Source organism: Malaclemys terrapin, chromosome 13 (genome assembly GCF_027887155.1).
Source record: "Malaclemys terrapin pileata isolate rMalTer1 chromosome 13, rMalTer1.hap1, whole genome shotgun sequence".
Lineage (NCBI taxonomy): Eukaryota > Metazoa > Chordata > Testudines > Emydidae > Malaclemys > Malaclemys terrapin.
In genome coordinates, this window is record NC_071517.1 from 41,249,441 (window position 1) to 41,277,155 (window position 27,715).

At 50.5% G+C, this 27,715-nt stretch overlaps 1 protein-coding gene across 6 annotated transcripts; it reads right to left on the reverse strand.

The window, feature by feature from the left end:
- Positions 1-453: 453 nt before the first annotated feature.
- Positions 454-27,194, reverse strand: LOC128847512 (zinc finger protein 485-like). 6 transcript variants are annotated; one of them, XM_054046996.1, is made up of 6 exons: positions 26,853-27,194; positions 24,508-24,595; positions 23,953-24,079; positions 23,323-23,436; positions 4,752-4,811; positions 454-2,193 (listed from the first exon to the last, which is right to left on the reverse strand). In XM_054046996.1, exons 2-6 carry the CDS (start codon positions 24,529-24,531, stop codon positions 2,141-2,143), a joined length of 378 nt encoding a protein of 125 aa, XP_053902971.1. In that variant the 5' UTR covers positions 24,532-24,595; positions 26,853-27,194; the 3' UTR covers positions 454-2,140. The 6 variants fall into 6 exon arrangements, with proteins under 6 accessions (XP_053902971.1, XP_053902969.1, XP_053902967.1 ...); XM_054046994.1 differs by lacking the exons at positions 454-2,193; positions 4,752-4,811 and adding an exon at positions 21,369-22,984; XM_054046992.1 differs by lacking the exons at positions 454-2,193; positions 4,752-4,811 and adding an exon at positions 21,369-22,987.
- Positions 27,195-27,715: the final 521 nt, after the last annotated feature.

Consider the following 27,715-nt stretch of genomic DNA (forward strand, 5'->3'; position numbering starts at 1 on the left):
TCCCCCCTGACCATGCTTCCCCTTTTGGCAAGAAGAGCCATTCTCCTCCCCAGCTGCTCCTCACTCTTCCTCTGCCTCTTGCACGTCTCCCCTGCTCTCCCCAGGTGTGTCCATCTCTCACTGCATGGCTGAGAGCCCCGCTGCTGGAGCAGGCTGACAGCTGGCAGGGATGCTACAGAAACAGTGGCACGAACTCTGTTCTGAATATCAGCAACTCCTCAGTGTCCAACTCTGCAATTGGCTCTCCGGATGGAGGGGAGTCGGCTGAGCGCCAGTGTACAGATCTCTCTCCAGAGCCACTCCAGCTCCAGTCTGCCAGATCCCAAAACTCCAGTTTTGTCAAAATCAAAATGTTTTGCAGCAGTATATAGATTTTGGTGACATTTTTAATCATTTCAGTTCCTGTTGCCAACATGGTATAGCATCATATTTCATAAAAGGTGAACTGCAAACCAAAATAAACCTCTGGGATCAAAATGAAACAATAGGAGGGGTCTGAACTGAAGCTTTTTTGTTCCCTTTTGAAATGTTTTTTTTTTTAATTTCAAAATTGCCAATATTCAACCAGCTCCAGTTCGGTAGTGTTCCTATTCTAAAGTCATGGGGAGCGAGAGACACACTCGTGGGAAACTGAGGCACTGACAGAGGAGCAGGGAATTCACAGTGGAGGCAGGAACTGACTGTCCCTCGCCAGAGCCCCAGTCATGTGTTTTACCCACAAGCCATACAATAGCATTTAACATCCCTGTGGTGGGAAGAACATCTCAACAGCCCAACACTGTGGCATTTAATTTCAAAAGGGGGAACTATGCAAAAATGAGGGGGTTAGTTAAACAGAAGTTAAAAAGTACAGTGACTAAAGTGAAATCCCTGCAAGCTGCATGGGCGCTTTTTAAAGACACCATAATAGAGGCCCAACTTCAATGTATACCCCAAATTAAGAAACACAGTAAAAGAACTAAAAAAGAGGCACCGTGGCTTAACAACCATGTAAAGGAAGCAGTGAGAGATAAAAAGACTTCCTTTAAAAAGTGGAAGTCAAATCCTAGTGAGGCAAATAGAAAGGAGTATAAACACTGCCAAATTAAGTGCAAGAATGTAATAAGAAAAGCCAAAGAGGAGTTTGAAGAATGGCTAGCCAAAAACTCCAAAGGTAATAACAAAATGTTTTTTAAGTACATCAGAAGCAGGAAGCCTGCTAAACAACCAGTGGGGCCCCTTGATGATCGAGATACAAAAGGAGCGCTTAACGACAACAAAGTCATTGTGGAGAAACTAAACGGATTCTTTGCTTCAGTCTTCACGGCTGAGGAGGTTAGAGGGAGTCCCAAACCTGATCCGGCTTTTGTAGGTGACAAATCTGAGCAATTGTTACAGATTGAAGTGTCACTAGAGGAGGTTTTGGAATTAATTGATAAACTTAACATTAACAAGTCACCGGGACCAGATGGAAGTTGCGGAACTATTAACTAAGGTTTGTAACCTGTCCTTTAAATCGGCTTCTGTACCCAATGACTGGAAGTTAGCTAATGTAACGCCAATATTTAAAAAGGACTCTAGAGGTGATCCCGGCAATTATAGAACGTTAAGTCTAACGTCGGTACTGATGAAATTAGTCAAAACAATAGTTAAGAATAAAATTGTCAGACAAATAGAAAAGCTCTGTGGTAGGAATTATTTGGGGGCAGGTCTCTGGGCTGGTCTAGAGGAGGGCAGATGAGATTATATCTCTGTGATCCCTTCTGGCCTTGGAATCTAGGCATTAGTCTGATTTCTCCGCTTCCTGGGAGGTTGAACACATGGAGTGGGTCTGATCTCCCTGGGGGAAGCAGGAATTACACTGATGCCCAGCGTGGAGGCAGAGCTGGGGCTGTGGACTAAAAGCGATCACGTGGATTCACATCGCAGCTCGCTCTGCCTTCCCCGGCACCTGTGGAATGCAAGAGGCGCTGAAATCCAGCGCCTTTCAACACTAAGGGGAGTGGGGGGGACCCCAGCCTCTCCACATACAGATGCTGATCAGAGCGATCACATATGTCAATCAAGTTTCACATCTATAGCAGAGGGGTGATCGCAGTGGTGCAGGGGGACACTGGAAAGGTATTTCTCTGAATCCAATGGATGTGAAATCAGCTGTGCACTAACGCTGATGGCTCCCACCTCCGAAGGGCCCCCGCCAATCCATGCTGATACCTGCAGGAGAGAGCAGGGGGGTGAAGAAGAGCGGGCCGGTACTGCCACTGTGAGAGCCTGGGGGAAGCACAAACAGCACCTGTGGGATGCCAGGGCAGCTCACTGTCTGTCCCTCCCATGTCCCAGGCCTCCTGCCCAGGCCCTGACTGTGCTGCAGGGATTCTGTGGCTCAGACACGTGCTCTGGCGGTGGCCACACGCCGTCAGGCTCTAGGTAACAGGACCTTTTTTCCCAGTGTCCCCAGAAAGGTACAAATCCAGAGGACAAATAAAAAGCCTCCGAACTTGGTAATCTCTGTAACTGATTGGGGGGGACAGGGAGTGGTAAACTCATGATCTTTGAGCACTTCTGGCTGCTGACCTAGTTCTGTCCCTGCCCTCCCCCAGGGTTCCACGGGGTGCAGGCCATGGACTGGGACACCCCCGGGGGGCGGGGAATTCCAGTATGATGAGGATGACTTCATCAGCTTCCATATCCAGCCTCAGGCCCCTTACCCATGTCTGCATCCTGACTCCCCCTTTCCTGGAGTCATGGCCCTGCTCCCAGCCCCACCTCAAGGGGGTGGGGGGGCACAGACAGGGATAAGGGGGGCACTGCACCCCTACTCTAAAAAGCATTCCACTGGGCCCAGAGCAATTCTAGCCTCTCCCCCTGTGCTTTGTGGGCCTTAACCAGTCATGGCGGCAGCCGGGATGCTGGGCGGGGGAGAGAGCTGGGATCCTGGGTGGGGCCTGTGTTGTGAATTCCTTTAACATTTAACCAATACAATGTTAATAGTTGAAACAGTTACTTCTTTAAAATGTTATTCACATCCCTAGTCTGGACACCTGCCTTGTAGCTTCTGAGCCCTTAGGCAGAAACCTCCACCTACCCCCAAAGCGTCAGTGATATTTGCGGTAAAAGAATTCCCCTCTGTCTGGGTGGGGCAACCGCTCCCCTTCTCCTTCCCCGTGGGTTGGGGGAGCTGTCCTTGTATCTCTCCCTCTCCTTCTCCCCGACCCCTACCATCTTTCCCTCCCTCCCCCAGCCAGTCTCCATTGGCTCTCACAGTCTACCCCCAACCTCCCCCGACATTCCTCCTTTCCCTCACAGTGACCCATCCCCCCCCCCCCCCACACACACACAGTTTCCTTCTATTGCAGCCCTGTTCCCATCTGGCCCATAAGTCTTCTCTATTCCCCTGCATTGCCCCATCCCCCCTTAGTACCCTGCCCTGCCCACTGCATCCCCTTCCTGCCCCTGACCCATCCCTCATCCTCCCTCAATCCCCCTTCTACACCCCTCCCCCTCTTAACCCTCTTTCAGCTCCCTCCAGGTGTGGCTGTCCCAGCCCCCAACACATCGTGGGTTGGCTTCCTCCCTGCTCTGCACACAGTGGTAGCTGGCGGGTGTCGAATAGGAAACTGTTCCCTGTAGGAATGTGCTACCTGTACCAGTTGCTGATCTGTAAGGGGTTTGTAAGAAACTGCTATTGGGAAAAAACTTCTCTCTGATGGAGCAAATGACTACAGATAGCAGTTTGTCCCCTGCACTCATGGCAGGACTAAGTATTATCTAGACCATTCCTGGCAGGTGTTTGTCAGCTGCATGACTCCCCAACCAGGCGAAGGCAGCGGTGCCTCCAGGCACCAGTGCACCAAGTGTGTGCCTGGGGCGGCAAACCGCGGGGGGCAGCCTGCCGGCCCCTGCGAGGATGGCAGTCAGGCTGCCTTCAGCGGCTTGCCTGCGGGAGGTTTGCCAGTCCCGCGGATTCGGCGGCAATTCGGCGGCAGGTACACTGAAGCCGCGGGACTTGGGATCTCCCGCAGGCATGCCGCCGAATCCGCGGGACTGGGGACCTCCCCCAGACAAGCTGCTGAAGGCAGCCTGCCTGCCATGCTTGGGGCGGCAAAAAAGCTAGAGCCACCTCTGGCCCCACCCCGTCCATGGTCCCACCCTACTTCTCCTCTTCCCAACAAGGCCCTGACCCCTGACCAGGCTGGGAACAATGGCCCCTGTGGACAGCCCCTGATGCTCCACCTGGCCTGGGCTGAGGTCTAGGGGCCTTGAGATCAGCCCTGGTACATATCCTTGCTCTCCAGAGTGCACCGCCCAGGGCAGATGGAGAACAGGCTCTAGCTTCTGGCCAGGGGGCAGGGCCTTGTGGGAAGAGGAGCAGGTGTGGAGCCATTGAGAGGGGCCAGGACTGGGAAGAGGCTGGTGCCACAGGCAGGGGCTGTGCTACACAGGGGGGAGCTGATCAGCTACACCGCCACAAAGCACTGCCATGCTCCACGCCTGCAATGCTCCACGCCTGCCCATGGCCCCCTTCCCTCAAACTATGCCCAAGTTAAAAAGTAGGGGGGGCTGGACATCCCACTTTTAAAATTGGGGGAGGGCATTGGCCCCTAGTCCCCCACATTCCAGTGTGGATCTCCTCGCTGTTTGATGTGTGTGTTTTTAGGGCTGTGTGTGTCATGGTCGCTGTCAGTTTGTTGGTAACTTTAGCTGCAATCTCATGAAGATGTTTTCTCTGGAATTGTCTCATAATTTAAAAACAATCTAAGCTGCAAACTCACCCTGTCTGCGTGCTCCTAGGGATCCTCCTCTTTTTGTCTCTAGTGCAGACGGCAGAGTGTCTGGAGGGGGGAAGGAGAAAAGAGGTGAGATTTCAGGCTTTTATATTTATAACAGCGTCCCCACTCTGATCTCCTAGAATTGTGTTTTAATTATGATAGAGAAACATACCGAGACACACTCCAGTATTTAATATAAAAAGGTCTGAAACCGTCTCTTTCCTCTCTCATTCAGGCATCTCCCAGCAATTGTGTTAGGAAAAAAGATTCTTTTCCCCCAAGAATCAGGCAAGCACAGACAATACCGAAGGGGGTTTATTTATGGTACCGGGAAGACTGACAAGCAGCTTCAAAGATATGGTGCTATAGTGGCCAGTTATATACATTCTCTTATCAATTCATTTGCATTTATCTGTGCATACAGAGACTGACATTGTTACAAGTCAAAAGAGAACCCTGAACAAAGATAAAAATAAGAACAATACGTACATATAGAGGCCATCCTAATTGCATCAAACAGCTATGACTACCTTACTGGGGAAGGAGGCGGGGTGTGGGGGGGTAGAGATTAGTACTTACAGATATCCAGTGGGCTGTGAACGGAGGGTTTATTCTGTTCTAAGAACTAAGTTACTGGGTGGGCATTAACCATATAAGCTTATCAATTGTCAGTGCCGTTTGTGCTACTGAAATATCCCTGCTTGCTTGTCTCGTCCTGATCCTGTTTTCCTCACTGAACTGTCGCTTTCCATGGGCACAAGCTTTGTTCCTTCTTACCGATAAGCTGAACTAAGTTATCATGTATTGACAGAAACTATGTCCTTGCTTCTCAGCAGTTTCTGGCTTTTCTGCTGCCTGAATTTTAACTCCTTCCTGGCAAATGGAACCAAAATCCTTGCAGCCTCACAACCATCCCAGGACAGACAATGTATAAGTGAGATTTATTTTCCCCTCCCATCCAGGGCCGGCTCTAGGCACCAACAAAACAAGCAGGTGCTTTGGGCAGCATATTTGCAGGGGGCGGCATTCGCGCCATCCTTTTTTTTTTTTAACTCACTTCCTCCCTTCTCACAACCCTGCAGAAGCGGAGCCATTGAGCAGCTGGGGATCCAGCATGGGAGCTGAAAACCTGCAGGCCCCTCGGAGCTATAGTTCCTTGCCTAGCTCCCTGCCTATAGAGCCAGCCCTAGAGCAGGGAAAGAACTACATTTCCCAGCAAACCCTTGGCAGCTATCAACAGGAAAGGGAAGGAGTATGGTAGCTGAAACCTCATGCTGCAGCTTGTTGTGAAGGGAGAGCTCACTGCTAGAGCGGGGTGGCCTGGGAAGTGTGCCCAAGGAGTAGAAGGCTTTGGCCCAGATATCCCCTTCAGAAGATATCCCCAGACTGGATTAGGGATACTGGTGTGACCTCACCTTGCAGCCCCCAAAGAAGGAATTGGGTGGACTAAATGGACAGTGCACCTCTCTATCTGAAGCCTAGCAAGGGAGGTATGTGGATCCCACTACAATTTAAAATGAAAAGTAAGGGAGGGGAGGCTCTGCTAGAGGACCTGGGCAGCTTTAGATACAGTATCAGGCACTCAGGAGGATTTCCACTTCTGAGCCATGGAAGCAGAAACTGACTTTTCCTTTCCAGATTTAGCTAATATTCAGAAAGGGAATCTAGCACCTGCCTTCCAGATTTGAACACCTCAACATTCAGGAGTGCTCAAGCTCAATTTGGGCAGCTGTTACTTCATTTCTCCCAAATCTAATATACTGATCCACTGTAATTTACTGAAGAAAAAGTAGGATAAAATTGAGCAAGAAATGATTCCCAGTGGTTTTTAGGACTGGAATTGCTATTTTCAACAGCCATTGCCTTTTTTTTTTAGTTTAATTTGTTTGAAAGGAAGACAGTGATATCGCATTGGCAAATTCCCCATAGAAACAAAGAGTGGAACAAAAGAATAATAAAGGCACCTCAACTTTTCCTCATTTATGTAGGACAGTCTTATAATATGCATCCAGATATCCTCCAATCACACAAGCTGAAAATTGTTCCACTTTACTGCAGTTCTGTTACCATATGGGAACCAATCCTGTCTGTGTTCTGTGCACATCCAAAATTCCTGCTGAATGACCCGTCCTGGGAGCTAGTTACCAGTGACCCAGGGCTGAGGTGGCAGGAGGGTGCAAGTTGGGGGAGAGCCCAGGGATGGGGCAGCAGCGGGGTGGGGGGAAAGGGGCAGCCCAGGGATGGGGCAGCAGGTGGGCACGGGGAGGGGAGCCAAAATTTTTTTTGCTTGGAGCAGGAAAAAACCTAGAGCTGGCCCTGGGCGAAGGGAGGCTAAGCAATGGTGGTTGAAGCATGAAGGGACATAGGAATCTTTAGCACATCTGACATGTAAATATCTTGCAACTCAAGCTGCAACAGTGTCATAAAATTGCCTCCTCTCACTTGCAGCATTATCGCCTGCAAATGGAAACAAACTTGTTTGTCTAAGCGATTGGCAGAAAAAGAAGTTTCTGACCATCAGAGGGGTGAAATATTGGAACGGCCTTCCGAGGGAAACGGTGGGGGCGACGGACCTGTCTGGTTTTAAGATTAAGTTGGATAAGTTTATGGAGGGAACGGTTTAATGATAAAACATAGTAGCCAAGGAAAACCAAGCAATGGTACATGAACAGCATAATGGCCAACAAGGGTCAGGCTAGAGACTCTTGCCTATATGCTCGGGGTATTACTGATCGCCATATTTGGGGTCGGGAAGGAATTTTCCTCCAGGGTAGATTGGCTGAGCCTCTGGAGGTTTTTTGCCTTCCTCCGCAGCATGGGGCAGGGATCACTAGCAGGAGGGTCTCAGCTGATTGAAGTCACTAAAACACAGGATTGGGGACTTCAACGGTAGAGTCCAGGGAAGGGTCTTGCGGCCTGCAGCATGCAGGGGGTCAGACCAGATGATCATAATGGTCCCTTCTGACCTTAATGTCTATGAGTCTATGAGTCTATGAGTCTAAGTAGCACTGAGTGGACTTCTAGGCTCTAAAGTTTGTAATTGCTTTATTTTGAGTGCACTTATATAACAAAAATAATCTACATTCTAAGTTACACTTTCCTGATAGGGAGATTGCACTACAGTACCTGTATGAGGTGAATTGAAATACACTATTTTTGCTTTTCATGTTTACAGAACAAATATTTGTAATAAAAATAATATAAAGTAAGCACTGTACACTTTCTCTTCTTTGTTGTGATAGAAATCAATAGAAATTAAAATGTAGGAAAACCTCCAAAAACATTTAACAAATTTCAATTCGTATTCTATTAATTTTTCTACCCACAATTATTTTTGAGTTAATCATGATTAATCAACCACACTATTATTTCTTCCATTTTCTTAACAATACAAGTTTACATTTCAAAGTTCTAGTCTCTATTACTTGGAATAGCCCCAAATACCATTTAAACACTTTTCTAACATGTCTCTAAAGGCTGAATCTGGGTCAAATATCCTGCAAGGTTCTTAACTCTTTCAGGACAGGTTGCAGGGCTGAAGAATGAAATCACCCTTTTAATAAATTATACCTACCAATATGGCTCTGTATACTAGCAATAAAATTACTGTAATGAAACCACCTTTTTTAATTAATGAAATTGTCTATTTATAAATGAAACGGTGTTAACCACCTTTGGACAAATTATGAGTTAGTAGCTTTCTCTGTGTTCAAATTAAATGTGCCATGTTGCCTTCTCCCTCAAACAAGACTCCAGTGAATTCTCCAGTGTTTAATGAGGGGGATCTCAGTGTGCAACTTTTGCCACAGTCCAAGTACTTGCTCTTGGGTGGATTTTCTCCTTTAAAACAAGGACTGATCGGTTTATGAAATGTTTCCCACTGTCTAAGCACTTTTGGGGTCTCTCTCCTCTGTGGATTGCTGGCTGTTTAACAATGTTTGACCTCCGTATAAAACTCTTTCCACAGGCTAAGCAGTTATGGGGTCTCTCCCCTGGGTGGATTCACTGATGGAAAACAAGGGCTGGCATCTATTTGAAATGTGTTTCCACAGTCTAAGCACTATGTGTCTTTTGCCTGATGTTTAGAAGGGCTGATCAGTTTCTGAAACCTTTCCCAGAGTCCAAGCACTTATGGTCTTCCTCCTGTATGGATTGCTTGATGTTTAACAAGGGTTGACCTCTGTATAAAACTTCTGCCACAGTTTGAGCACTGATGGGGTCTCTCTCCTGTGTGAATTCTCCAATGTACAGCAAGGCCTGACCTCTGTATGAAACTTTTTCCACAGTCTAAACACTGATGGGGTCTCTTTCCAGTGTGGATTGCTTGATGTTCAACAAGATTTGACCTCCGTATGAAACTTTTCCCACAGTCTAAGCACTTATGAGGTCTCTCTCCAGTGTGGCCAGTCTGATGACTAAGTAGGATTTGACCTCTGTATGAAACTTTTCCCACAGTCTAAGCACATGTGGGGTCTCTCTCCTTTGTGGATTCTCTGATGTGAAACAAAGGCTGACCTCAGTATGAAACTTTTTCCACAAATTAAGCAGTTATGGGATCTGTCTCCTGTGTCGATTGCCTGATGTCTAACAAGATGTGACCTCTGTATGAAACTTTTTCCACTGTCTGAGCAATAATGGGGTCTCTCTCCTGTATGGATCCTCTGATGTGTTATAAGATTTGATTTGTTTGTGAAACTTTTCCCACAGTCCAAACACTTATGGGATCTCTCTCCTATGTGGATAGCCTGATGTCTGACAACGTATGACTTCCATATAAAACTTTTTCCACAGTCTAAACATTTATGGAGTCTCCCTCCTATGTGGCTTATCAGTGCTACCTTCCAATTCAAGTAGTTCTTGCCCTCCAGGCATTGATAGGGTTTCTGTCCTGTGTGGTTTCTCCCATGGTTATTAAAATATGAGCAGTTATTGAAGTTTTCCCCATGAAGTGATTTGTCTCCAGTATGAATTGTCTGAGGCATAACAAGCTGTGGTCTCAGAACGAATGCTTTTCCATAACCAAGGCATTCATAGCATTTTTCTTCCTTCCGGGTTGTCTGCCGGGCTGTGGGATCCCTGTATCCTTCCCCACAGCTAATAGATTAATCAATTTGCTCCCTTGAGTGGTTTCCCAGAAGCCTCTCTAACCTCTGCCAATTTTCCCACTCTTCTCCCTGTTCCAAGCATTGGGAAAAATTCCCTTCAGCTCTTCCCACAAAGGTCCCCTCTGGTTCCACTTCCCCTGCTGGGAGAGAGACAATCCAGTCAGGAGTCATTGTGCCTGGGAGAAAGAAAGAGGAATAGCATGGAGGGAAAACCCAACATATTAAAGCTGAATTTGAAATTAAGGTTTTATAATAGGATTCTACCTCCACATCCCACCCAAAAATTCACAGAGAAGAAACATTGGGAAGGAAACTCCTGCAGGTAACAGGACAGGTGGAAAGCAATGTCAGTCATATCTGCTGACTACAGCCCTGCCCTGGGTGAGATGAGGAAGAACTGAGGGCACTTACTGATACCACATTTGTGGGATTCTCCACTTTTTCCTTCATTCACTAGATGGTTTGTGTGTCAGTCCTCACCTGTGCAGGCACCTCTCAGGATCTCTGTTTCCTCACAGGCCTAATGATTGGGCACTCATGGCTCTTCCCCTCATTCCAGGTGGGAGATAAGTTCAGGTTTGGGAAGGGGGAATCCTGTGCAGGAAGTGAAATCAGACCAGATCAGGGTGTGTGGAGGATTGAGAGAGTGTCTGTTAGAAAGGACATTCCATGGGTGGAACCTGTCCCTGTGCTCTGCTGGCAGAACATGGAATTGAAGAGGATGGGAACATGGTAACTGAGCCACCTTTGGGGAGGCAGACGTCTGGGGAGGTGGGGGGAATTGTGACGCCCTCACTAGGAGTTCCTAGGATCTGTGCTCTCTGGGGGCCCTGCTGACGCATACCCAGCTCTGGAGTTAAACCCCTGCCCATTTCTAAACCGGCAGAGCCCAGAGCCCTCCACATGGCTGGAGCTGTTACCAAGGAGGGAAGTGAACAGGGATTGTGTGTGTGAATGAGAAACAACACAGACAGGACAATACAGGGCTTCTCCGCCTGGAAAGCGAGGAGGGTCAGATTGGGATGATTCAGTATATCTGGTAGGTTTTGACACCCTGTTCTCACTGGAGAGTGTATGGAGATGCAAGTCTCTTTCACACAGCAGCTGTGCATTACGGAGCCCATTCCCCTCCAATCTAACTGACCAGGGAAGAACCTGACCAGTCTCAGACATGCAGACCCCAGGACTCCACACCCTATCCAATTCCCCCTGTCCCCTGACTGCCCCGACCCCTATTGAAACCCCCCCCTTTTCAGGCCCCCCGAGATTCCCACACCTATGGAACCACCCCCTGCTCCCTGCCCCTGGAAACCCTGCCCCTTATCCAACCCCCACCCCTGACCGCTTACTGTGCTGGTCAGAGCACCAGGACTAGTAGCTGTGCAATCCGGCTGGAGCCAGCCACACCACCACGCAGTCTAGAGCACTGGCGGCATGGCAAGTTGAGGCTGTGGAGAAGGGGGGACAGCAGGGGAGGGGCCAGGGGCTAGCCTCCCTGGCCAGGAGCTCAAGGGCTGGGCAGGACGGTCCCGTGGGCCAGATGTGGCCCACGGGCATAGTTTGCCCACCTCTGCACTAGTCACAGGGAAAAATAAGCAAAACAGAGAAGCTCTGGGAGGGCCAGAAAAGCAGAAATCCCCCCACACCCTGCTCAGAGCAGCCAGGAGGCTTCAGGGGGTGGGGTGAAGGTGAGAGCTCCTTTTCCTTCACAGCAGGTGGAGCAGGGCAGGGTCTTCTCATTTCCCACACGCCTGCCAGCCACAGGCTGATACGAGAAGCAGAGCTCTGAGCCAGGGAGAGGGACAGGAATCCCAACAGCTTCCCTTTGTATTTCACAGCAGCTAGTGGGGTGTTTCCAGTGTCAGAAATGGAGGAATGTCCCCCTCCACCCCTAGCCAATGGGCCTGTTCACAAAATCAGGCCCAGGTTGATCATTTTCCAGCAGGTTTATCACACCCTGTCCCCAAACTGCCTCACACTGTGTGTTTCGTGCCCCTCCCCCTCTACAGCAAATCCTCCTCTTCCCCCACCCCGCGCAGCTCCCTTCAACTCCCCTACCTGAGCTGTCTCAATCACAGCCATTTCCCTTCTCTGTCCCCTGGAAGACCGGATGATCTGGAACAAAATGTGGATGTGATTCTTTAGCTTGTCAGGGCGAGAGGGGCAATGGGAGAGGTTACAGAAGGGGCTTGTGTCCATGTCCCCCGTCTCTCCCTGCAGACAGACGCTCTGAACTCTGCCACACTGGGAAAACCCTCAGTCACTTTATCACAATACAGACCTGCCCCCCCCCACCCCAGCACTGAACACCCTGCAACACCAGTAGGTCCCTAAAAGGTGTCCTTTGTGCAGAGTCATTTCTCTGCCTGGCTTCAGCCCTTTTCCCAGGTCTCTCCATCACCTGGGAGCTCAGGCTCAGGGGCTCGTATAGTTAGAGTGGTTCCAGCCACTGGAGAAAGTGCTCCTGGGCTGGTTTCAGAGGGGTGTGATGAAGCTGGAATGGTCTTAATGGTTTCTCTGAATATCATGTGTGTGCCTCAGTTTCCCCATGTGTTACTCAAGTATCAAGCTGGTGGGATACGGGTGTGTGATCATTGCGGAGACCTCTAGAGGGCAGGTGTGATTGTAGAGTGGCTGCCTGGGCATAGAGAATGGCCAAAATTCTGTATCCTGGAAGCGATGGCCTGACCCCGTCCTCTGCAAGGAACTAGCCAAAGGTGTGGGAGAACAAAGAGATAGGGGGAGGCCAGGTGACCTGTTTTCCTGGGAAAGAGAGAAAGCACGGAGGAGGGGCAGCTGGATGTCACTGAAGATGGGGGGCTGGAATCGGGTCAGTCTCTTGGTTTGGGAATCAGCGGGGAGAGCCCAGGGCCGGATCCGGTCTCTGGATGCTCCCCAAGATGGACTTTGATTTCTATGTTAACAAGATCTGTTCTATACTGTGTTCCCAGCCTGCCTCCCCCAGCCCCAGGTTCACCCCCCGCCAGCTGTACCCTGTTCTTATCCCTGGCTCCTAGTCCCAGGCAGAGGCACTGAAACAATCTGTACAGTGTGTGTGTGTGGGGGGGGCACTGAGAGCCATTGAGAAACCCCTTCAAGCCAGGGGGTGTGGCAGGGCCCCACCAGCCTAGATCCAGCACATCTGCCACCACCATCCCCCACCATGATTGTGCCCCTGAGCCCCTCTCCTTTCCCACCTCCCAGCTGGGGCCCCCCACCCTGCATTCAGTTTGGCCCCTGCCAACCAGAGGGCTGGGGAGGGAGGACAGCTATTGGACACCAGAGGTTGTACCAAGTAGACTCCTCAAAAGTGGGTGTGCTTGTCCTGGCTTGTTGCTCCAAAGCTCTGTAATAAAGTTATTTTACTGGAAGGGTGTATGTGGCATACATTGAATAATAAGACTAAAGTACTGTATAATGGCAATGTGTATGTGTTCATTGTTGGGAAAAGGTGTATGAGTGAAGAGTGGAAGTTTCTTTTGTAGGTTAAAAGAAGCCAAGAAGGGGAGAAGGAAATAGAACAGAACAAATTAACTAAAAAAACAATAGCTAGCAAGCTCAGTCCAAAGATAAGACACTGGCTCCGTTCAAGGACACTGCTCACAGCTAAGACTTGGCTGACAACCGAGAAGGGGGGGCTTGAATGTGCCCAAGCAGCTGTAAAATCTGCAAAACACTGCCAGGCATTAATGAAATGTGTTAGTTTCTTTTCTCACAGGTAAAAGAAGCGCTACCCAAAGACCCTCGCAGCCCTGCCACTCCTTGGAACCAGGAGAATGGATCTATGTAAAGCTCCACCAATGAAAGACTGCTTTGGCTCCACACTGGAAAGGCCCTTACCAAGTCCTGCTGACTACCAACACTACTATGAAGTGCCAAGGATTGACTGCCTGGACCCATGCGTCTCACTGCGTCTCCTTTTGATATTTCTTTTCTTCCTTCTGAACAGCAGGAGAAAAGGACAAGGTGATGTGCTGGTAACCTCTCCCTTGTCCAGTGACAGAGCTAACCTGCATTCAGTATTTGATACAGAAACCAAAGCACTACAGGGTGATGTGCTGGTAACCTCTCTCCTGTATGATGCTGAGCCACGATTCCTTCAGGAAAGAAGGAGGAATACTCACTCCGCTGAAATTGCCAAAGTCCAGGAATTCCTGACTACAAAAGACATTAAGAACTGACCCTGGTGAAGAAACAAAAAATTATACACTGGCAGGAAGAAACTTTTGGGACTCATGTTTGGGAATGTGGTATTGATTGAATTTGGGGGTTTATTCCACAGGCTGCGCCCTGTGTTTTTGGATAAGTCCTTCAGCATGTATTGCCCTACCTAACTGGATTTTAAATGACAAATACCAAAGGCACCTTGTTGCCACTGCCCCCGCCAACCCCTCCATTACACTATTACCCCTGTAAAACATCTAAATACAGACAATGCCATATATCTGATAAAACCCAATGGCCAAGGCCTTCACACTTTAGTGATTTATTTAAATATTGTCTGAAAAAGTTTATTTTTAAGGTTCAGGATATCCCATATAAGCGAACAATTGAGTGGAAAAAGACTGGTCAAAGGAGATAAAAGTATATGACATCACTACAAATGAGCTTCAAGAATTTGAAATTAAGGTTTTATAATAGGATTGATATAATGGCCATTCCAGGGGTCTGTAGTATATCAGGGGGAAGGGTTCCTTGTTGTTTTGGTTACCCAATTAGTAAATAATCAGACTCATACTCAGAGAGTGTGTTCTGCCACTGGAAATTTTACCAGTATTGAAATGATCTCAGTAAGTAACTACGGCTTGGTCTACACTAACCCCCCAAATCGAACTAAGGTATGCAACTTCAGCTATGCTAATAACGTAGCTGAAGTTTGAAGTACCTTAGTTCGATCTTACCTCGGTCCACACGCGGCAGGCAGGCTCCCCCGTCGACTCCGCGGCTCCCCCATCGACTCCGCGGTACTCCTCTCGTCTAGCTGGAGTACCGCAGTCGACGGCGAGCACTTCCAGGTTCGACTTATCGCGTCCAGACAAGACACGATAAGTCGAACCCAGAAGTTCGATTGCCAGCCGCCGAACTAGCGGCTGGGTATAGACGTACCCTAAGAATTTAACCTGTGCCATATTACAATATACCCCTTCCTACGCTATTAATGTTAATGCCTCTTGACAGTACCTGAGAATATTTAAACAATAGATGTGGTATAATGCTATCCCTGAGAGAGATGTACTAGGATATGGAATAACAATAATTAATGCCACATTAGGGATAGTGAGATTCACCCTGCCCTATCCAGCTTTCAAATCACTTCCATATATCCAAATTGCTCCAGGGGAGCTGCTATTTGGCGAGCACAGCAAAGGGCACAGATGTAAGTCTCCTCCAGAAAGAAAAGAGGCTTAGCTGGATGCTTATGGGATGGTGCAAATAGTGCAGCAGCAATTTTGAATATTCTTAAGGTCCAACAACATGATGATAAATTAGGGCAACTAGAGAAGGCCACTGGTCTTATTACTGGAGCACAGTTGACCCAGGTGCAAGCTGGAGTTGGTGAATTACATGTTTTTCTGCCCTTACTTCAATGACCCAGGAGCTGTTGACAGAGATGGTATTAAAAATCACTGAGGCAGGAAAGGAATAGCAGTGGGATCTAGCATGTCCAGAGATTCAGGATTTCCTGAATGACCAGCTGATGGCCATTCGGAGTGATCTCGAGCATCAGGCATGGCCCACTGCCCTTATCAGTGCTTCAGGAGTACCATCTGATTTGTGGCCATGGAGACATACTTGGAGATTTTCAGGATGGATGTGCAAGTACTCGCAGTGCTCCTTCCAAGCATATGGGCCGGTTGGTGTGGGCTTCCACATACTGAATCCTGCCGTGTCCATGGGGAGGATGCATGTGGGGCTGGATTATTCACCGTGACATCTGGGAGATTAGACCACCTGGTAATGCCTAGCCAATTTCTTGTTAGTGCTCCTGGAATAACACCTGATATTTGGATTGGAATAGGGAATCAGTGGACATTTTGGCCCTTGGAACTCCTGCAGCTTCAGTATGTAAGGAAATTGAAGCAAGGGGAAGCTGTCACAATCAGGGCCGGCTCCAGGCACCAGCTTGGCAAGCAGGTGCTTGGGGCGGCCACTCAGGAGAAGGGCGGCAGGTCCAGCTATTCTGCGGCAATTCGGCGGACGGTCCCTCACTCCCGCTCACGGCTTTTTTTTTTTTTTTTTTGGCTGCTTGGGGCAGCCAAAACCCTGGAGCCGGCCTTGGTCACAATGTTTAACAAAGTTTGTTGAGCAGATATGGGACAAGGAACTACCCTGACAGGACAGTTGCTATTCCAAGCTAATGATAGCTGCGTATACATTAAGGCCACCTCTTTGCTAGACTTACATTTTAATCTCACCACGGCCACAGTAAATCACATTATTTATTGTCCAGCAGACAAAGCACTACAATTAGATCTTAGGTATCAGATTTCTTTTAATTGGACCACTTTGATATCCGACCAGTTTCAAAATTTACGCTTACTCCTACCAGAGGTTCAGAAAATTTCTGACTTAGAGTCAGATCCATGTGCTTCAGAATATATATCAAATGAAAAACATGATTTCATACAGCCTATTTTGTGTACTAATTATGATGTGATGTGCTATGTAACTAAGGCAGTGAAACAACCCCATCATATTATTACAATGGGGGCATTACTGCTTGCATTGCTTTTGTTTAGTGTAGGAATATGTTGTTGTAAGGCAGTGGTTCCCAAACTTTAACAACCTGTGAACCCCTTTCACTAAAATGTCAAGTCTTGGGAACCCCCTCTTAAAAATAATATTTCCAGGGATTTTCTCCTTTACCTGAGTATAAATTATAAAAGCAGTGATCTTGGAAATATAAAATTTGTTTTTGTGACATGCTTATTACACACTATGTATTATTAATTATTATTTATCATTACAGTATTTTTATTGTATTTTGAAAACGGCAACACTCTCCCAAGATCTCACTTTTGTAGCTTGTATCACTTTGAATAAGCCTGTTAGAAGACAAGGCTCCTGTGTTTCATCAAGGATTATCAGATGTGAAACAGCATGAAGGTATTTAAGAAGCCAACTCAAAGAGTTCCTCCTACACAAGCATTCAGGTCTTGATAGTCCACACAAACAACGCATGTTACAACAAAGCTTAAACTGGTTCTTCAAAATAATTTTAAAAACAATACTAGCTGCCTATTTAATTTTAAAAACAGCAAAAAAGATCAACCTTCAAGACTCCTTATAAGAAATGGAAAGGGAGGTGAAGTCTCCTCAGTGTGAGAGAGATGCTTGCTTTGATCTGCTTAGCTCTTGGAAGTCTTGGGGCTCCGGGTTGCTGGACCCCGTGCTGCCCGGGGTCCATAGGGACAGCTCTGTCCACCATTAGGGAATTTTTCCCTGAGAACCCCCTGTAACAATTCACGAACCCCCAGGGGTTCATGAACCCCAGTTGGGGAACCACTGTTGTAAGGGATGTACTAACAAAAATGCATTTCACATTCACACTAATTGTGCATTATCGTTATATCCATCTAAGATGTACAGGGCTAGTCCTGATACTTTTGAGCTAGAAACAGAAATACCAGCATTATGCAATTGGAGGTTTAAGAATGTTGGTTGTGCTAAAGACAAGCACAAAATGGGGTAATGTGGAAACAGGGTTAAAGGATTTAAATATAGGCCTCTCAGTTGTAAGAAACAGAGCAACTCTCATACTAACTCTTAGCCTAATATAGCGAGACCTGTGGCAGCAGGGCTCATGTGAGAAGTGAGTAAGAAACAGTAGAGTCAGCGAGAGCCAGCCTTGAGATAGCGATGTTCTGAGAACAGAAGTGAGAAAATACAGGAATGGGCAGGACATAACATAAACAAACTGCAGATGTTTTTAATTAACGCATGCCATTAAAATGTATAAATGCTTGTGTGATGTTGCTTGTACTTTGAAGAAACTGAGGCAGAGATGCTCGCTGTCAGCAGTGTTCTTCCCTTGCAATTGCATGTCCTGAATAAAGCTGTCTCTGATTTTGTTGCTTCCAACCTGAGTGGAGTTCGTTTCTTCCACACCCACTCTGACTTCCTAAATTACTGATTTCCTAAAATACTTAATGAACTTTAGGAGAAACCAGTAAACATGCACAGAGATAAGCAGGGAAATGGTTCTGCTATTGGGGGGAACTTTCCTGACTTAAACACCACCTGGGTGGAATCAAATAGCAAAAGGATCTGAGTCCTCGCTCCCTCTTCCTTCACCCAGAGCCTGCCTCACCTTGAGGGCTCCCCTTCCACTCTCCTGTGTGGCAAAGTCCTTATAACCCCGACATGGCTGGGCCCAGGCCTCCTGAGGGGCTCACCCCCCACCCTGGTTGTGGGACCACTCAGCACAGGGGCTAGAGATTCCCCACTCCGGAGCACTTCCTCCGCTCTGGACATTCCCTGACCATTGTCTATAGTTCAGAACAAATGCAATTTATTAAACAGCAGCTAATAAAAGAAATCAGGAAACAATGGGAAAGGTAAAAGGAAAACACTTAGCCCCACTCTGTGGGCACGGGGGAAGCACAAACAGCGTCTCTGGAACGTCAGGGCAGTTCACAGTCTGTCCCGCCCATGTCCCAGGCCTCCTGCCCAGGCCCTGACTGTGCTGCAGGGATTCTGTGGGTCAGACACATGCTCTCGTGGTGGCCACAGGCCCTCAGTCTCTAGGTGACAAGACCTTTCTTCCCAGTGTCCCCAAAAAGGTGCAAATCCAGAGGACAAATAAAAAGCCTCCGAACTTGGTAATCTCTGTAAGACGATGGGGGCGGGGGGGGGGCAGCGAGTGGCAGACTCGTGATCTTTGAGCACTTCTGGCTGCTGACCTAGTTCTGTCCCTGCCCTCCCCTAGGGTTTCATGGGATGCAGGCCATGGACTGGGGCACCCCCAGGGGTCGGGAGAAATGCCAGTATGACGGGGATGACTTCATCAGCTGCCACATCTGGCCTCAGGCCCCTTAACCCATGTCTGCATCCCAACTTGCAGCCTACCAGAGCCATGGCCCTGCTCCCGGCCCCACCTCAAGGGGGGGAAGGGGGCACAGACAGGGATAAGGGGGGGCACCGTGCCCCTACTCTAAAAGCATTCCAGGGGGCCCAGAGCAATTCCAGCCTCTCCCACTGTGCTTTCCTGGGCTAAACCAGTCAGGGCTGAGGTGTTTCTGAAATCTTTCTTACGGTCCAAGCACTTACGGAGTCTCCCTCTTTTGTGGATTGCCTGATAATTAAGAAGCCTTGACCACGGTATAAAACATTCTCCATTGTCTAAGCACTTATGGGGTCTCCTGTGTGGATTCTCTGATGTAAAACATGGGATGAGCGCCATATAAAACTTTCCCCACAGCCTAAGCACTTATGAGATCTCTCTTCTTTGTGGATTAGCTGATGTTTAACAAGGTCTGACCTATGTGGGAAACTTTTTCCAGTCTGAGCACTGATGGGGTCTCTCACCTGTGTGGATTGCCCGATGTGAAACAAGTCTGATCTCCATTTAAAACATCTTTCACAGGCTAAGCAGTTATGGGGTCACTCCTCTGTGTGGATTCTCTGATGTAAAACAAGGGATGACATCTATTTGGAACATTTTTTCCATACTCTAAGCCAGGGGTCTCAAACTCAAATGATCACGAGGGCCACATGAGGACTCGTACATTGGCCCGAGAGCCACCTTACTGACCCCTCCCCCCGCTGCCCTCGGCCCCGCCCCCACTCCACCCTTTCCATGAGGCCCCGCCCCTGCCCCGCCTCTTCCCACCCCTTCCGTCCCCATTCCAACCCCTTCCCCGAAATCCCAACCCCAACTCTGTCCCCAGGGGATGCAGGAGGCGTGTGGGGTGTGGTGGGGGCTCAGGGCAGGAAGTTGGGGTGTGGGGTGCAGGAGTGAGGGGTACAGCAGGGGGTCAGGGTGCAGCAGGGGGCTCAGAGCAGTGGGTTGGGGTGCAAGAGGGGTGCAGGGTGCAGCAGGAGTCTCAGGGCAGGGGGCTCAGGGCAGTGGGTTCGGCTGCAGGAGGGCTTCGGGGGGCAGGATCTGTCCTGGCGTGTACTGGGGGTAGGGCACATTCCCTGCCTTGCACCCGCGCTGCTCCGGAAAGAGGCTGGAACGTGGGCGGGGGGGGGCAGGGGCTGTGTGTTTCTGTTGCTTGAGGCACTGCCCCCAGCAGCTCCCATTGGCCGCGGTTCCCCATTCCCGGCCAACTGGAGCTGCTGGCGGCAGTGCCTGAAGGAACAGCAACACACAGTCCCTCTGCCCCCTCTTCCCCACGTTCCAGCCTCTTCCTGGAGCGGCACAGGGCAGGGCAGGGCAGGTCAGGCAGGGATCCTGCCCTGCCCCCGGTGCACGTCCGGCCGGAGTCACTCTAGGTAAACACTGGGAGAGGGCGGGGAGGCTGCGAGGGGCTCGCGGGCTGCAGAAAATAGCCCCACGGGTCACATGTTTGAGACTCCTGGTCTTACAGGGGTCTCTCTCAGGGCTGGATTGCCTGATATTTAGAAGGGCTGATCTGTTTCTGAAACCTTTCCCAGAGTCTTATGGCCTTATGGTCTCCCTCTTGTATGGATTGCTTGATGTTTAACAAGCTCGGATAGCTGTATGAAACTTTTCCCACAGTCTAAGAACTTACAGGGTCTCTCTCCTGTGTGGATTGCCTGATGTGTAATGTGAATGTCAAATGCATCCGAAGCAGTGGGTATTCACCCACGAAAGCTCATGCTCCAATACGTCTTTTAGTCTGTAAGGTGCCACAGGACTCTCTGCTGCTTTTACAGATCCAGACTAACACGGCTACCCCTTTGATACTTGACCTCTGTATGAAACTTTTTCCATAGTCTAACCACTTATGCAGTCTCTCTCCTGTGTATATTCTCTGATATTAAACCAGGACTGATCTCCATGGGAAACTTTTCCCACAGTCCCAACACTTATGGGGTCTCTCCTGTGTGGATTGCCTGATCTTTAAGAAGGGTTGGCCTCTCTATGAAACTTTTTCCACAGTCTAAGCCAGGGATGGGCAAACTTTTTGGCCTGAGGGCCACATCAGGGTTGCAAAACTGTATGATAGCAGGGTATGGATGTCTGGGGAGGCACAAACAGCGTGGACCCCGCCCCTCCCCCTGACTGCCCCCTCAGAATCCCTGACCCATCCAACACCCCCTGCTCCTTGTCCCCTGACCACCCCTCCCGGAACCCCCCCAGGACCCCACTGCTAGCAGATCCCCCCTGCTCCCTGACTGCCCTATCCCTATCCACACCCCCACTCTGACAGACCCCCTGGGACTTGCACGCCTATCCAACCCCCACCTCTGTTCCCTGTCCCCTGACTGCCCCCCCGAACCTCTGCCCCATCCAACTGCCCCCTGCTCCCTGACTGCCCCCTGGAACCCTCACTCCCCACCCCCTTACCATGCCATAGCCAGCCACACCCCCACGCTGCCCGGCAGGAGCAGCGGGTCAGAGAGCTGGCTGCGTGGCGTGGTGAGGCTGCGGGGGAGTGGGGACAGCAGGGGAGGGGCTGTGGGCTAGCCTCCTTGGCTGGGAGCTCAGGGGCTGGGAAGGACTGTCCTGTGGGCCGGATGTGGCACGCAGGCTGTAGTTTGCCCACCTCTGGTCTAAGCACTTATTGGGTCTCTCTCCTGTGTGGATTGCCTCATGTCTGACAAGGTCTGACCTCTGTATGAAACTTTTTCCACAGTCCAAACACCTGTGCGGTCTCTCTCCAGAGTGGATTGCCTGATGTCTGACAAGGACTGACCGCTGTATAAAACTTTTTCCACAGCCTAAGCACTTGTGGAGTCCCTCACCTGTGTGGATTGCCTGATGGGCCATAAGATATGATCTATGTGTGAAACTTTTCCCACAGTCCAAACATTTATGGGATTTCTCTCCTGTGTGGATTATCTGATGTTTAGCAAGGTCTGACCTCTGTATGAAACTTTTTTCACAGTCTAAGCACTTATGAGGTCTCTCTCCGGTGTGGATTGCCTGATGCTTAACAAGGTCTGACCTCTGTATGAAACTTTTTCCACAGTCTAAGCACTTGTGGGGTCTCTCTCCAGTGTGGATTGCCTGATGTCTGACAAGGGCTGACCTCTGTATAAAACTTTTTCCACAGCCTAAGCACTTGTGGAGTCTCTCGCCTCTGTGGATTGCCTGATGTGCCATAAGATTTGATCTCAGTGTGAAACTTTTCCCACAGTCCAAACATTTATGGGATTTCTCTCCTGTGTGGATTATCTGATGTGTAGTAAGGCCTGATCTCCGCATGAAACTTTTTCCACAGTCTAAGCACTTATGACGTCTCTCTCCGGTGTGGATTGCCTGATGATCAAGTAGGGTTGACCGCCGTATGAAACTTTTTCCACAGTCTAAGCACTTATGGGGTCTCTCTCTGGTGTGGACTGCCTGATGTATAAGAAGGCTTGACCTCTGTATGAAACTTTTGCCACATCCTAAGCACTTGTGGGGTGTCTCTCCAGTGTGGATTGCCTGATGTCTGACAAGGGCTGACCTCTGTTTGTAACTTTTTCCACAATCTAAGCACTTATGGGATCTCTCTCCACTGTGGACTGACTGATGATCAAGTAGGGTTGACCGCCGTATGAAACTTTTTCCACAGTCTAAGCACTTATGGGGTCTCACTCCGATGTGGATTGCTTGATGTTTAACAAGGTCTAATCTCCGCATGAAACTTTTTCCACAGTCTAAGCACTTATGGGGTCTCTCTCCACTGTGGACTGACTGATGATCAAGTAGGGCTGACCTCCATATGAAACTTTTTCCACAGTCTAAGCACTTGTGGGGTCTCTCTCCAGTGTGGATTGCCTGATGTCTGACAAGGCCTGACCTCCGTATGAAACTTTTCCCACAGTCTAAGCACTTATGAAGTCTCTCTCCAGTGTGGATTGCCTGATGTCTGACACGGCCTGACCTCCACATGAAACTTTTTCCGCAGTCTAAGCACGTATGGGGTCTTCTCACAAAGGTCCCCTGTGATTCCCCGTGCCCAAGAACTTCCTGCTGTTGATTCCCCTCCTCGGTCTCACTTACTCTCTCATCACCTGCTGGGAGAGAGAGACAATCCAGACAGGAGTCATTGTGCTGGGGAGAAATTTAGAGGAATATTACCGTGTGGAAAACCCAACATACTAAAAGTGCACAGACGGAGCAATTGGATTCTGCCTCCACTTCCCACCCAAACATTCACAGAGAAGGAAAGTTGGGAAGGAAACTCCTACAGGTAAGAGGACACATGGCAAGTGATGTCAGTCATATCTGTTGACTGCAGTCCTGCCCTGGGTGAGATGAGGAAGGAACTAAGGGCACTTATTGATACCACATTTTTGGGATTCTCAACTTTGTCCTTCATTCCCCAGATAGTTTCCGTGTCAGTCCTCACCTGTGTGGGTGCCTCTCGGGATCTCTTTTTCCTCACAGGCCTGGGGATCGGGCACCCATGGCTCTTCCCCTCGTTCAATCCAGGTGATCAGGTCAGGTTTGAGAAGGGGAAATCCTGTGCAGGGGGTGAAATCAGACCAGATCAGGATACATGGAGGATTGAGAGAGCATCTATCAGAAAGGACATTCCGTGAGCGGAACCTGTCCCTGTGCTGTGCTGGGGAATGTGGAATCTAAGAGGACGGGTACGTGGTCACTGAGCCCCCTCAGGGGAGGCAGACGTGTGGGGAGCTGAGGGGGAATTGTGATGCACACCCAGCTCTAGTGTAAACCCCTGCCTATTTCTAAACCTGTGGAGCTCAGAAACTTCCACATGGCTGGAGCTGTTCCCAAGGAGGAGGGAGAAGAGGGATTCTGTGAGAGACTGAGAAACAACACAGACAGGACAATACACGGCTTTTCCACCTTGCAAACTAAGGGAGTTGGGTGGGGATGATTTAGTATGTGCCTTAGGTTTTGACACCCTGGTCACATTGGAGAGTGATGAGAGAAGATCCTGACTGATGTCAGACACGCAGACCACCCCCTCCCACCCCAGCTTCCAATAACCAAGGGGACGGGAATCCCTTACCCAGCGAGGTCACCGTCTCGTAGTTCTCCTGCATGACGTCCCTGTAGAGGGCTCTCTGAGCGGGGTCCAGCAGAGCCCCCTGCCCCTGGGTGAAATACACAGCCACATCCTCGAAGGTCACCAGCATCTGGAACAACAAGAGTCCCCCACTCAGCACCTGCTGCCCCAGCCACAATCCCACTAGTCAGGGGGGAGGAGGGTCAGAGAAGCAGAATCCCACCCCCACCCTGCTCAGAGCAGCCAGGAGGCTTCAGGGGGTGGAGAGAAGGTGAGAGCTCCTTCTCCCCCCCAACAGACAGAGTAGGGCAGGGTCTTCTCATTTCCCACAAGCCTGCCAGCCACAGGCTAATACGGGAAGCAGAGCTCTGAGCCAGGGACAGGGACAGGAATCCCAACAGCTTCCCTTCATATTTCACAGCAGCCTCTGGCCAGTGGGGTCAGGCCCCAGCACTGGGAGTCTGGTCAGTTTCCCCAGCCCTGCCCAGGGGGGTGATTCCTGGTTCAGAAATACAATACCCCTCCGACACTACCAAAAGCTCCCTAAATATCCCCTACCTGAGCTGGCTCCATCACAGCCATTTCCCTGCCCTGTCTCCTGGAAGATGGGCCGATCTGGAGCAAAATGTGGATGTGATTCCTCAGCCTGTTGGGGCGATGGGGGAGGTTACAGAAGAGGCTTGAATCCATGTCACTCCCCGATTCCCCCCAGGCTCTCTCCCTACAGAAGGACGCTATGATTCTATGACTCTGCCATTGTGGGAAAAACCCCAGTTAGTTCATTACCTCCTCAGCCAACCTCCCCCTGCCCCCATTAGAACTAAACCCACCAAGTCCCTTCTAAACCTCCCCAGAATAGCATCTCTGAGCCAAACGCTGGAAAAAGAGCAGAATCAAAGGAGTCACTTTAGGGCACTGCCCCACAGTGTATTGTAACCCCTCTAGCTCTCCCCCGTCTCCCTCAGTAGTGCGGAGCTCAGCAGAGTCAGCAACTGGCTTTTCCTCTCTCAGCTCCTCCCCTTGTTCCCAGGAGAGCTGACTGCCCCGGGGGTGCAGGGAATGGATCTGGGCAGGGCTGGGAACCTCCCTCCCCACTTCTTGCTCCTGCTGCCCTTCAAGTCTCTCTGCTCTCCCCTTTTATCTTCTTCCCTTGCCCTGGGAGAATGGGTGACTGCCCCATTGTCATGGGCCTTTACTCTCATTACACAGCTCAGCCACAGACACTGGTAAGGGGATTTGAACCTGGTTGTGTTACTGAGGGCAGCAGCTCTGGGACTCACAGACACAGGGAGCCCCTCCCCTTCTAGGCCAAACTCCCCAGCCGGTCCCTGAAAGGGGCCCTTTGTACAGAGTCATTTCCCTGCCCGGATCCAGCCATTTCCCCAAGTCTCTCAATCACCTGGAGGCTCAGGGGCTGGTATAGTTAGAGTGGTTCCAGCCACTGGAGAACGTGCACCTGGGCTGGTCTCAGAGTGGTGTGATGATGCGGGAATGTTCTTAATCTTTTCCGAAGAAGTGGGCTGTAGTCCACGAAAGCTTATGCTCTAATAAATGTGTTAGTCTCTAAGGTGCCACAAGTCCTCCTGTTCTTCTTTTTGCGGATACAGACTAACACGGCTGCTACTCTGAAATGTTTTCTCTGAATACTGTGTGTGTGCCTCAGTTTCCCCATGTGTTACTCAAGTATCAAGCTGGTGGGATACAGATGTGTGATCATTGCAGAGACCTCTAGAGGGCAGGTGTGACTGCAGAGTGGCTGCCTGGACATAGAGAATGGCCAAAATTCTGTATCCTGGCAAGTGATGGCCGGAGCCGGTCCTCTGCAAGGAGCCAGCCCAAGATATTGGAGAACAAAGAGAGAGGGGGAGGCCAGGTGACCTGTTTTCCTGGGAAAGAGAGAAAGCATGGAGGAGGGGCAGTTGGGCATCACTGAGGATGGGGGGCTGGAGGCGGGGCAGTCTCCTGGTTCGGGACTCAGCGGAAAGAACCCAGGACTCGGGATTCCCCCCCCAGATGGACTTTGCTGAATGCTCCTGATTTCTGTGCTAACAAGCTCTGTTCTATGCTGTGTTCCCAGCAACCAATAAACCCGTCTGTTTTCCAAGCTGGCTGAGAGTCACAGCTGACTGCGGAGGTGGGGTGCACGGCCCCTGTGGGGGAGTGTGTCAGGCTTCTCCTTAGGCTGCCCCAGGGGTTCAGGTTGGGGCCATGTGCCCTCCCTGGGCTCTGGGGATGGGGAGGCTGGGGCCACACACTCAGCAGGTGTGGGTGGGGGAAGTTGGATGGTACTCAGGGCTGGGGGTCCTTCCCCTACGGGGGGGGGAAAGCTTCCCCCCCCCCCAGCCCTAGGTTCACCCACCACAGGCTGTACCCAGTTCTTATCCCCGCTCCTAGTCCCAGACAGGGGGGCTGGAACAATCTGTACCATGGGGGGCACTGAGAGTCATTGAACCAAACTGTAAACCATGGATAGGATGGAAACCCCTTCAAGCCAAGGGGTGTTTCAGGGCCCCACCAGCCTAGATCCAGCGCCTGTGCTGCCCCTCAGCCCTGATTGTGCCCCTGGGCCCCTCTCCTTCCCCGGCCCCCAGCTCGCGCCCCCCACCCCGCATTCAGTTTGATCCCGGCCCACCTTCTGCCCCTCCCTATTTGAGCTCCCCGTTAGATCTCCCTGAGCTGCAGCCTCCGTCCACACCAGCGCCCAGGGGGAGGGAAACAAAGCACCAGATGGGGGGTGGGGGATGGTAACGTGAACCCGCCCCCACCCCGCACACACCGGGAGCTGGCGGCAGCTTTCCCGGGCCCAGGGCGGGAATCGCAGCCAGCTCCCCTGGGAGCAGCCTGGGGCCAAACCTCCCCCTGCAGCCCGGGGGTGACGGGGGGCGGGGGCGGGTCTCTCTCACCTTCCCTCCGAGCGGGGCCCCCCCGGGGCAGGGGCCGGGCCGGGCTGGGGGCTCTGCCCTGGGAGAGGCTCCTGGGGAGCAGCGGGAAGGGCCCTGCTGGAGATTCCCCTCTCCCGGCTGCAGCCCGGGCTCCGGGCTCCCAGCACCAGCCGCCGGGGCTCGGGGATCTCGCCAGGAGCCTGGAGCCAGAGTCCCCGCAGCGGCTGCGAGTCACTTCCTGCTGCCGGGCCTGAGCCCAGCGATCGCTCCCCCCAGAGCCGCCTCCCAGCTGCTCCTGGGTCCTAGCGATCAACCCAGCGCGCTGCAGCATCTCTGTGTCCCGCTCCTGTTCCACTCACAGGCTCTAAGGTCAGAAGGGCCCATCATGAGCATCTAGCCCAGGGATTCTCATGACGAAATTTTTGGTTGCCTCAGAGTGTGGCCAGCAACTCTCGCTGGTGGCCGCTCTGACACTTTCTCCTAAAATACGGAATGAACTTTCGGGGAAACCAGTAAACATGTGCAGAGGTAAGCGGGGAAATGGTCCCACTATTGCAGGGAACTCTCCTGATTTAAACACCCCCTGGGTGGAATCGAAAAGCAGAAGGATCTGAGTCCTCGCTGTCTGCCCCCCTCCTCCGAGTTGCCCCCTTTGCCCCTTTTTAACCACTGTAAAAAGCACTCAGCACAACACACACAAAATAAATGTGGAGGCTCCAACATGGCAGTGGGGAGCACAGGCCACTGGTTGCATGGAGGTAGGAGATTACCCTGTAGCCTCCCCTCACTGCATCCTGGGACAAGGACTTGGCAGTGAGGCTGCACCCAACCCTGACATAATGCAAGGGCCAAGCCTGCCCCAGAAACACTCTGGAGCACTGCCC

Coding starts and splice junctions, on each gene's coding strand:
- LOC128847512 (XM_054046992.1), bottom strand. CDS start 24,531: ATGGCTGTGATGGAGCCAGCTCAG. Junction 24,080..24,507: donor CTGTGATGGAGCCAGCTCAG/GTAGGGGATATT, acceptor TTGTTGTTCCAG/ATGCTGGTGACCTTCGAGGA. Junction 23,437..23,952: donor CGAGACGGTGACCTCGCTGG/GTAAGGGATTCC, acceptor CCCCCTGCACAG/GATTTCCCCTTCTCAAACCT.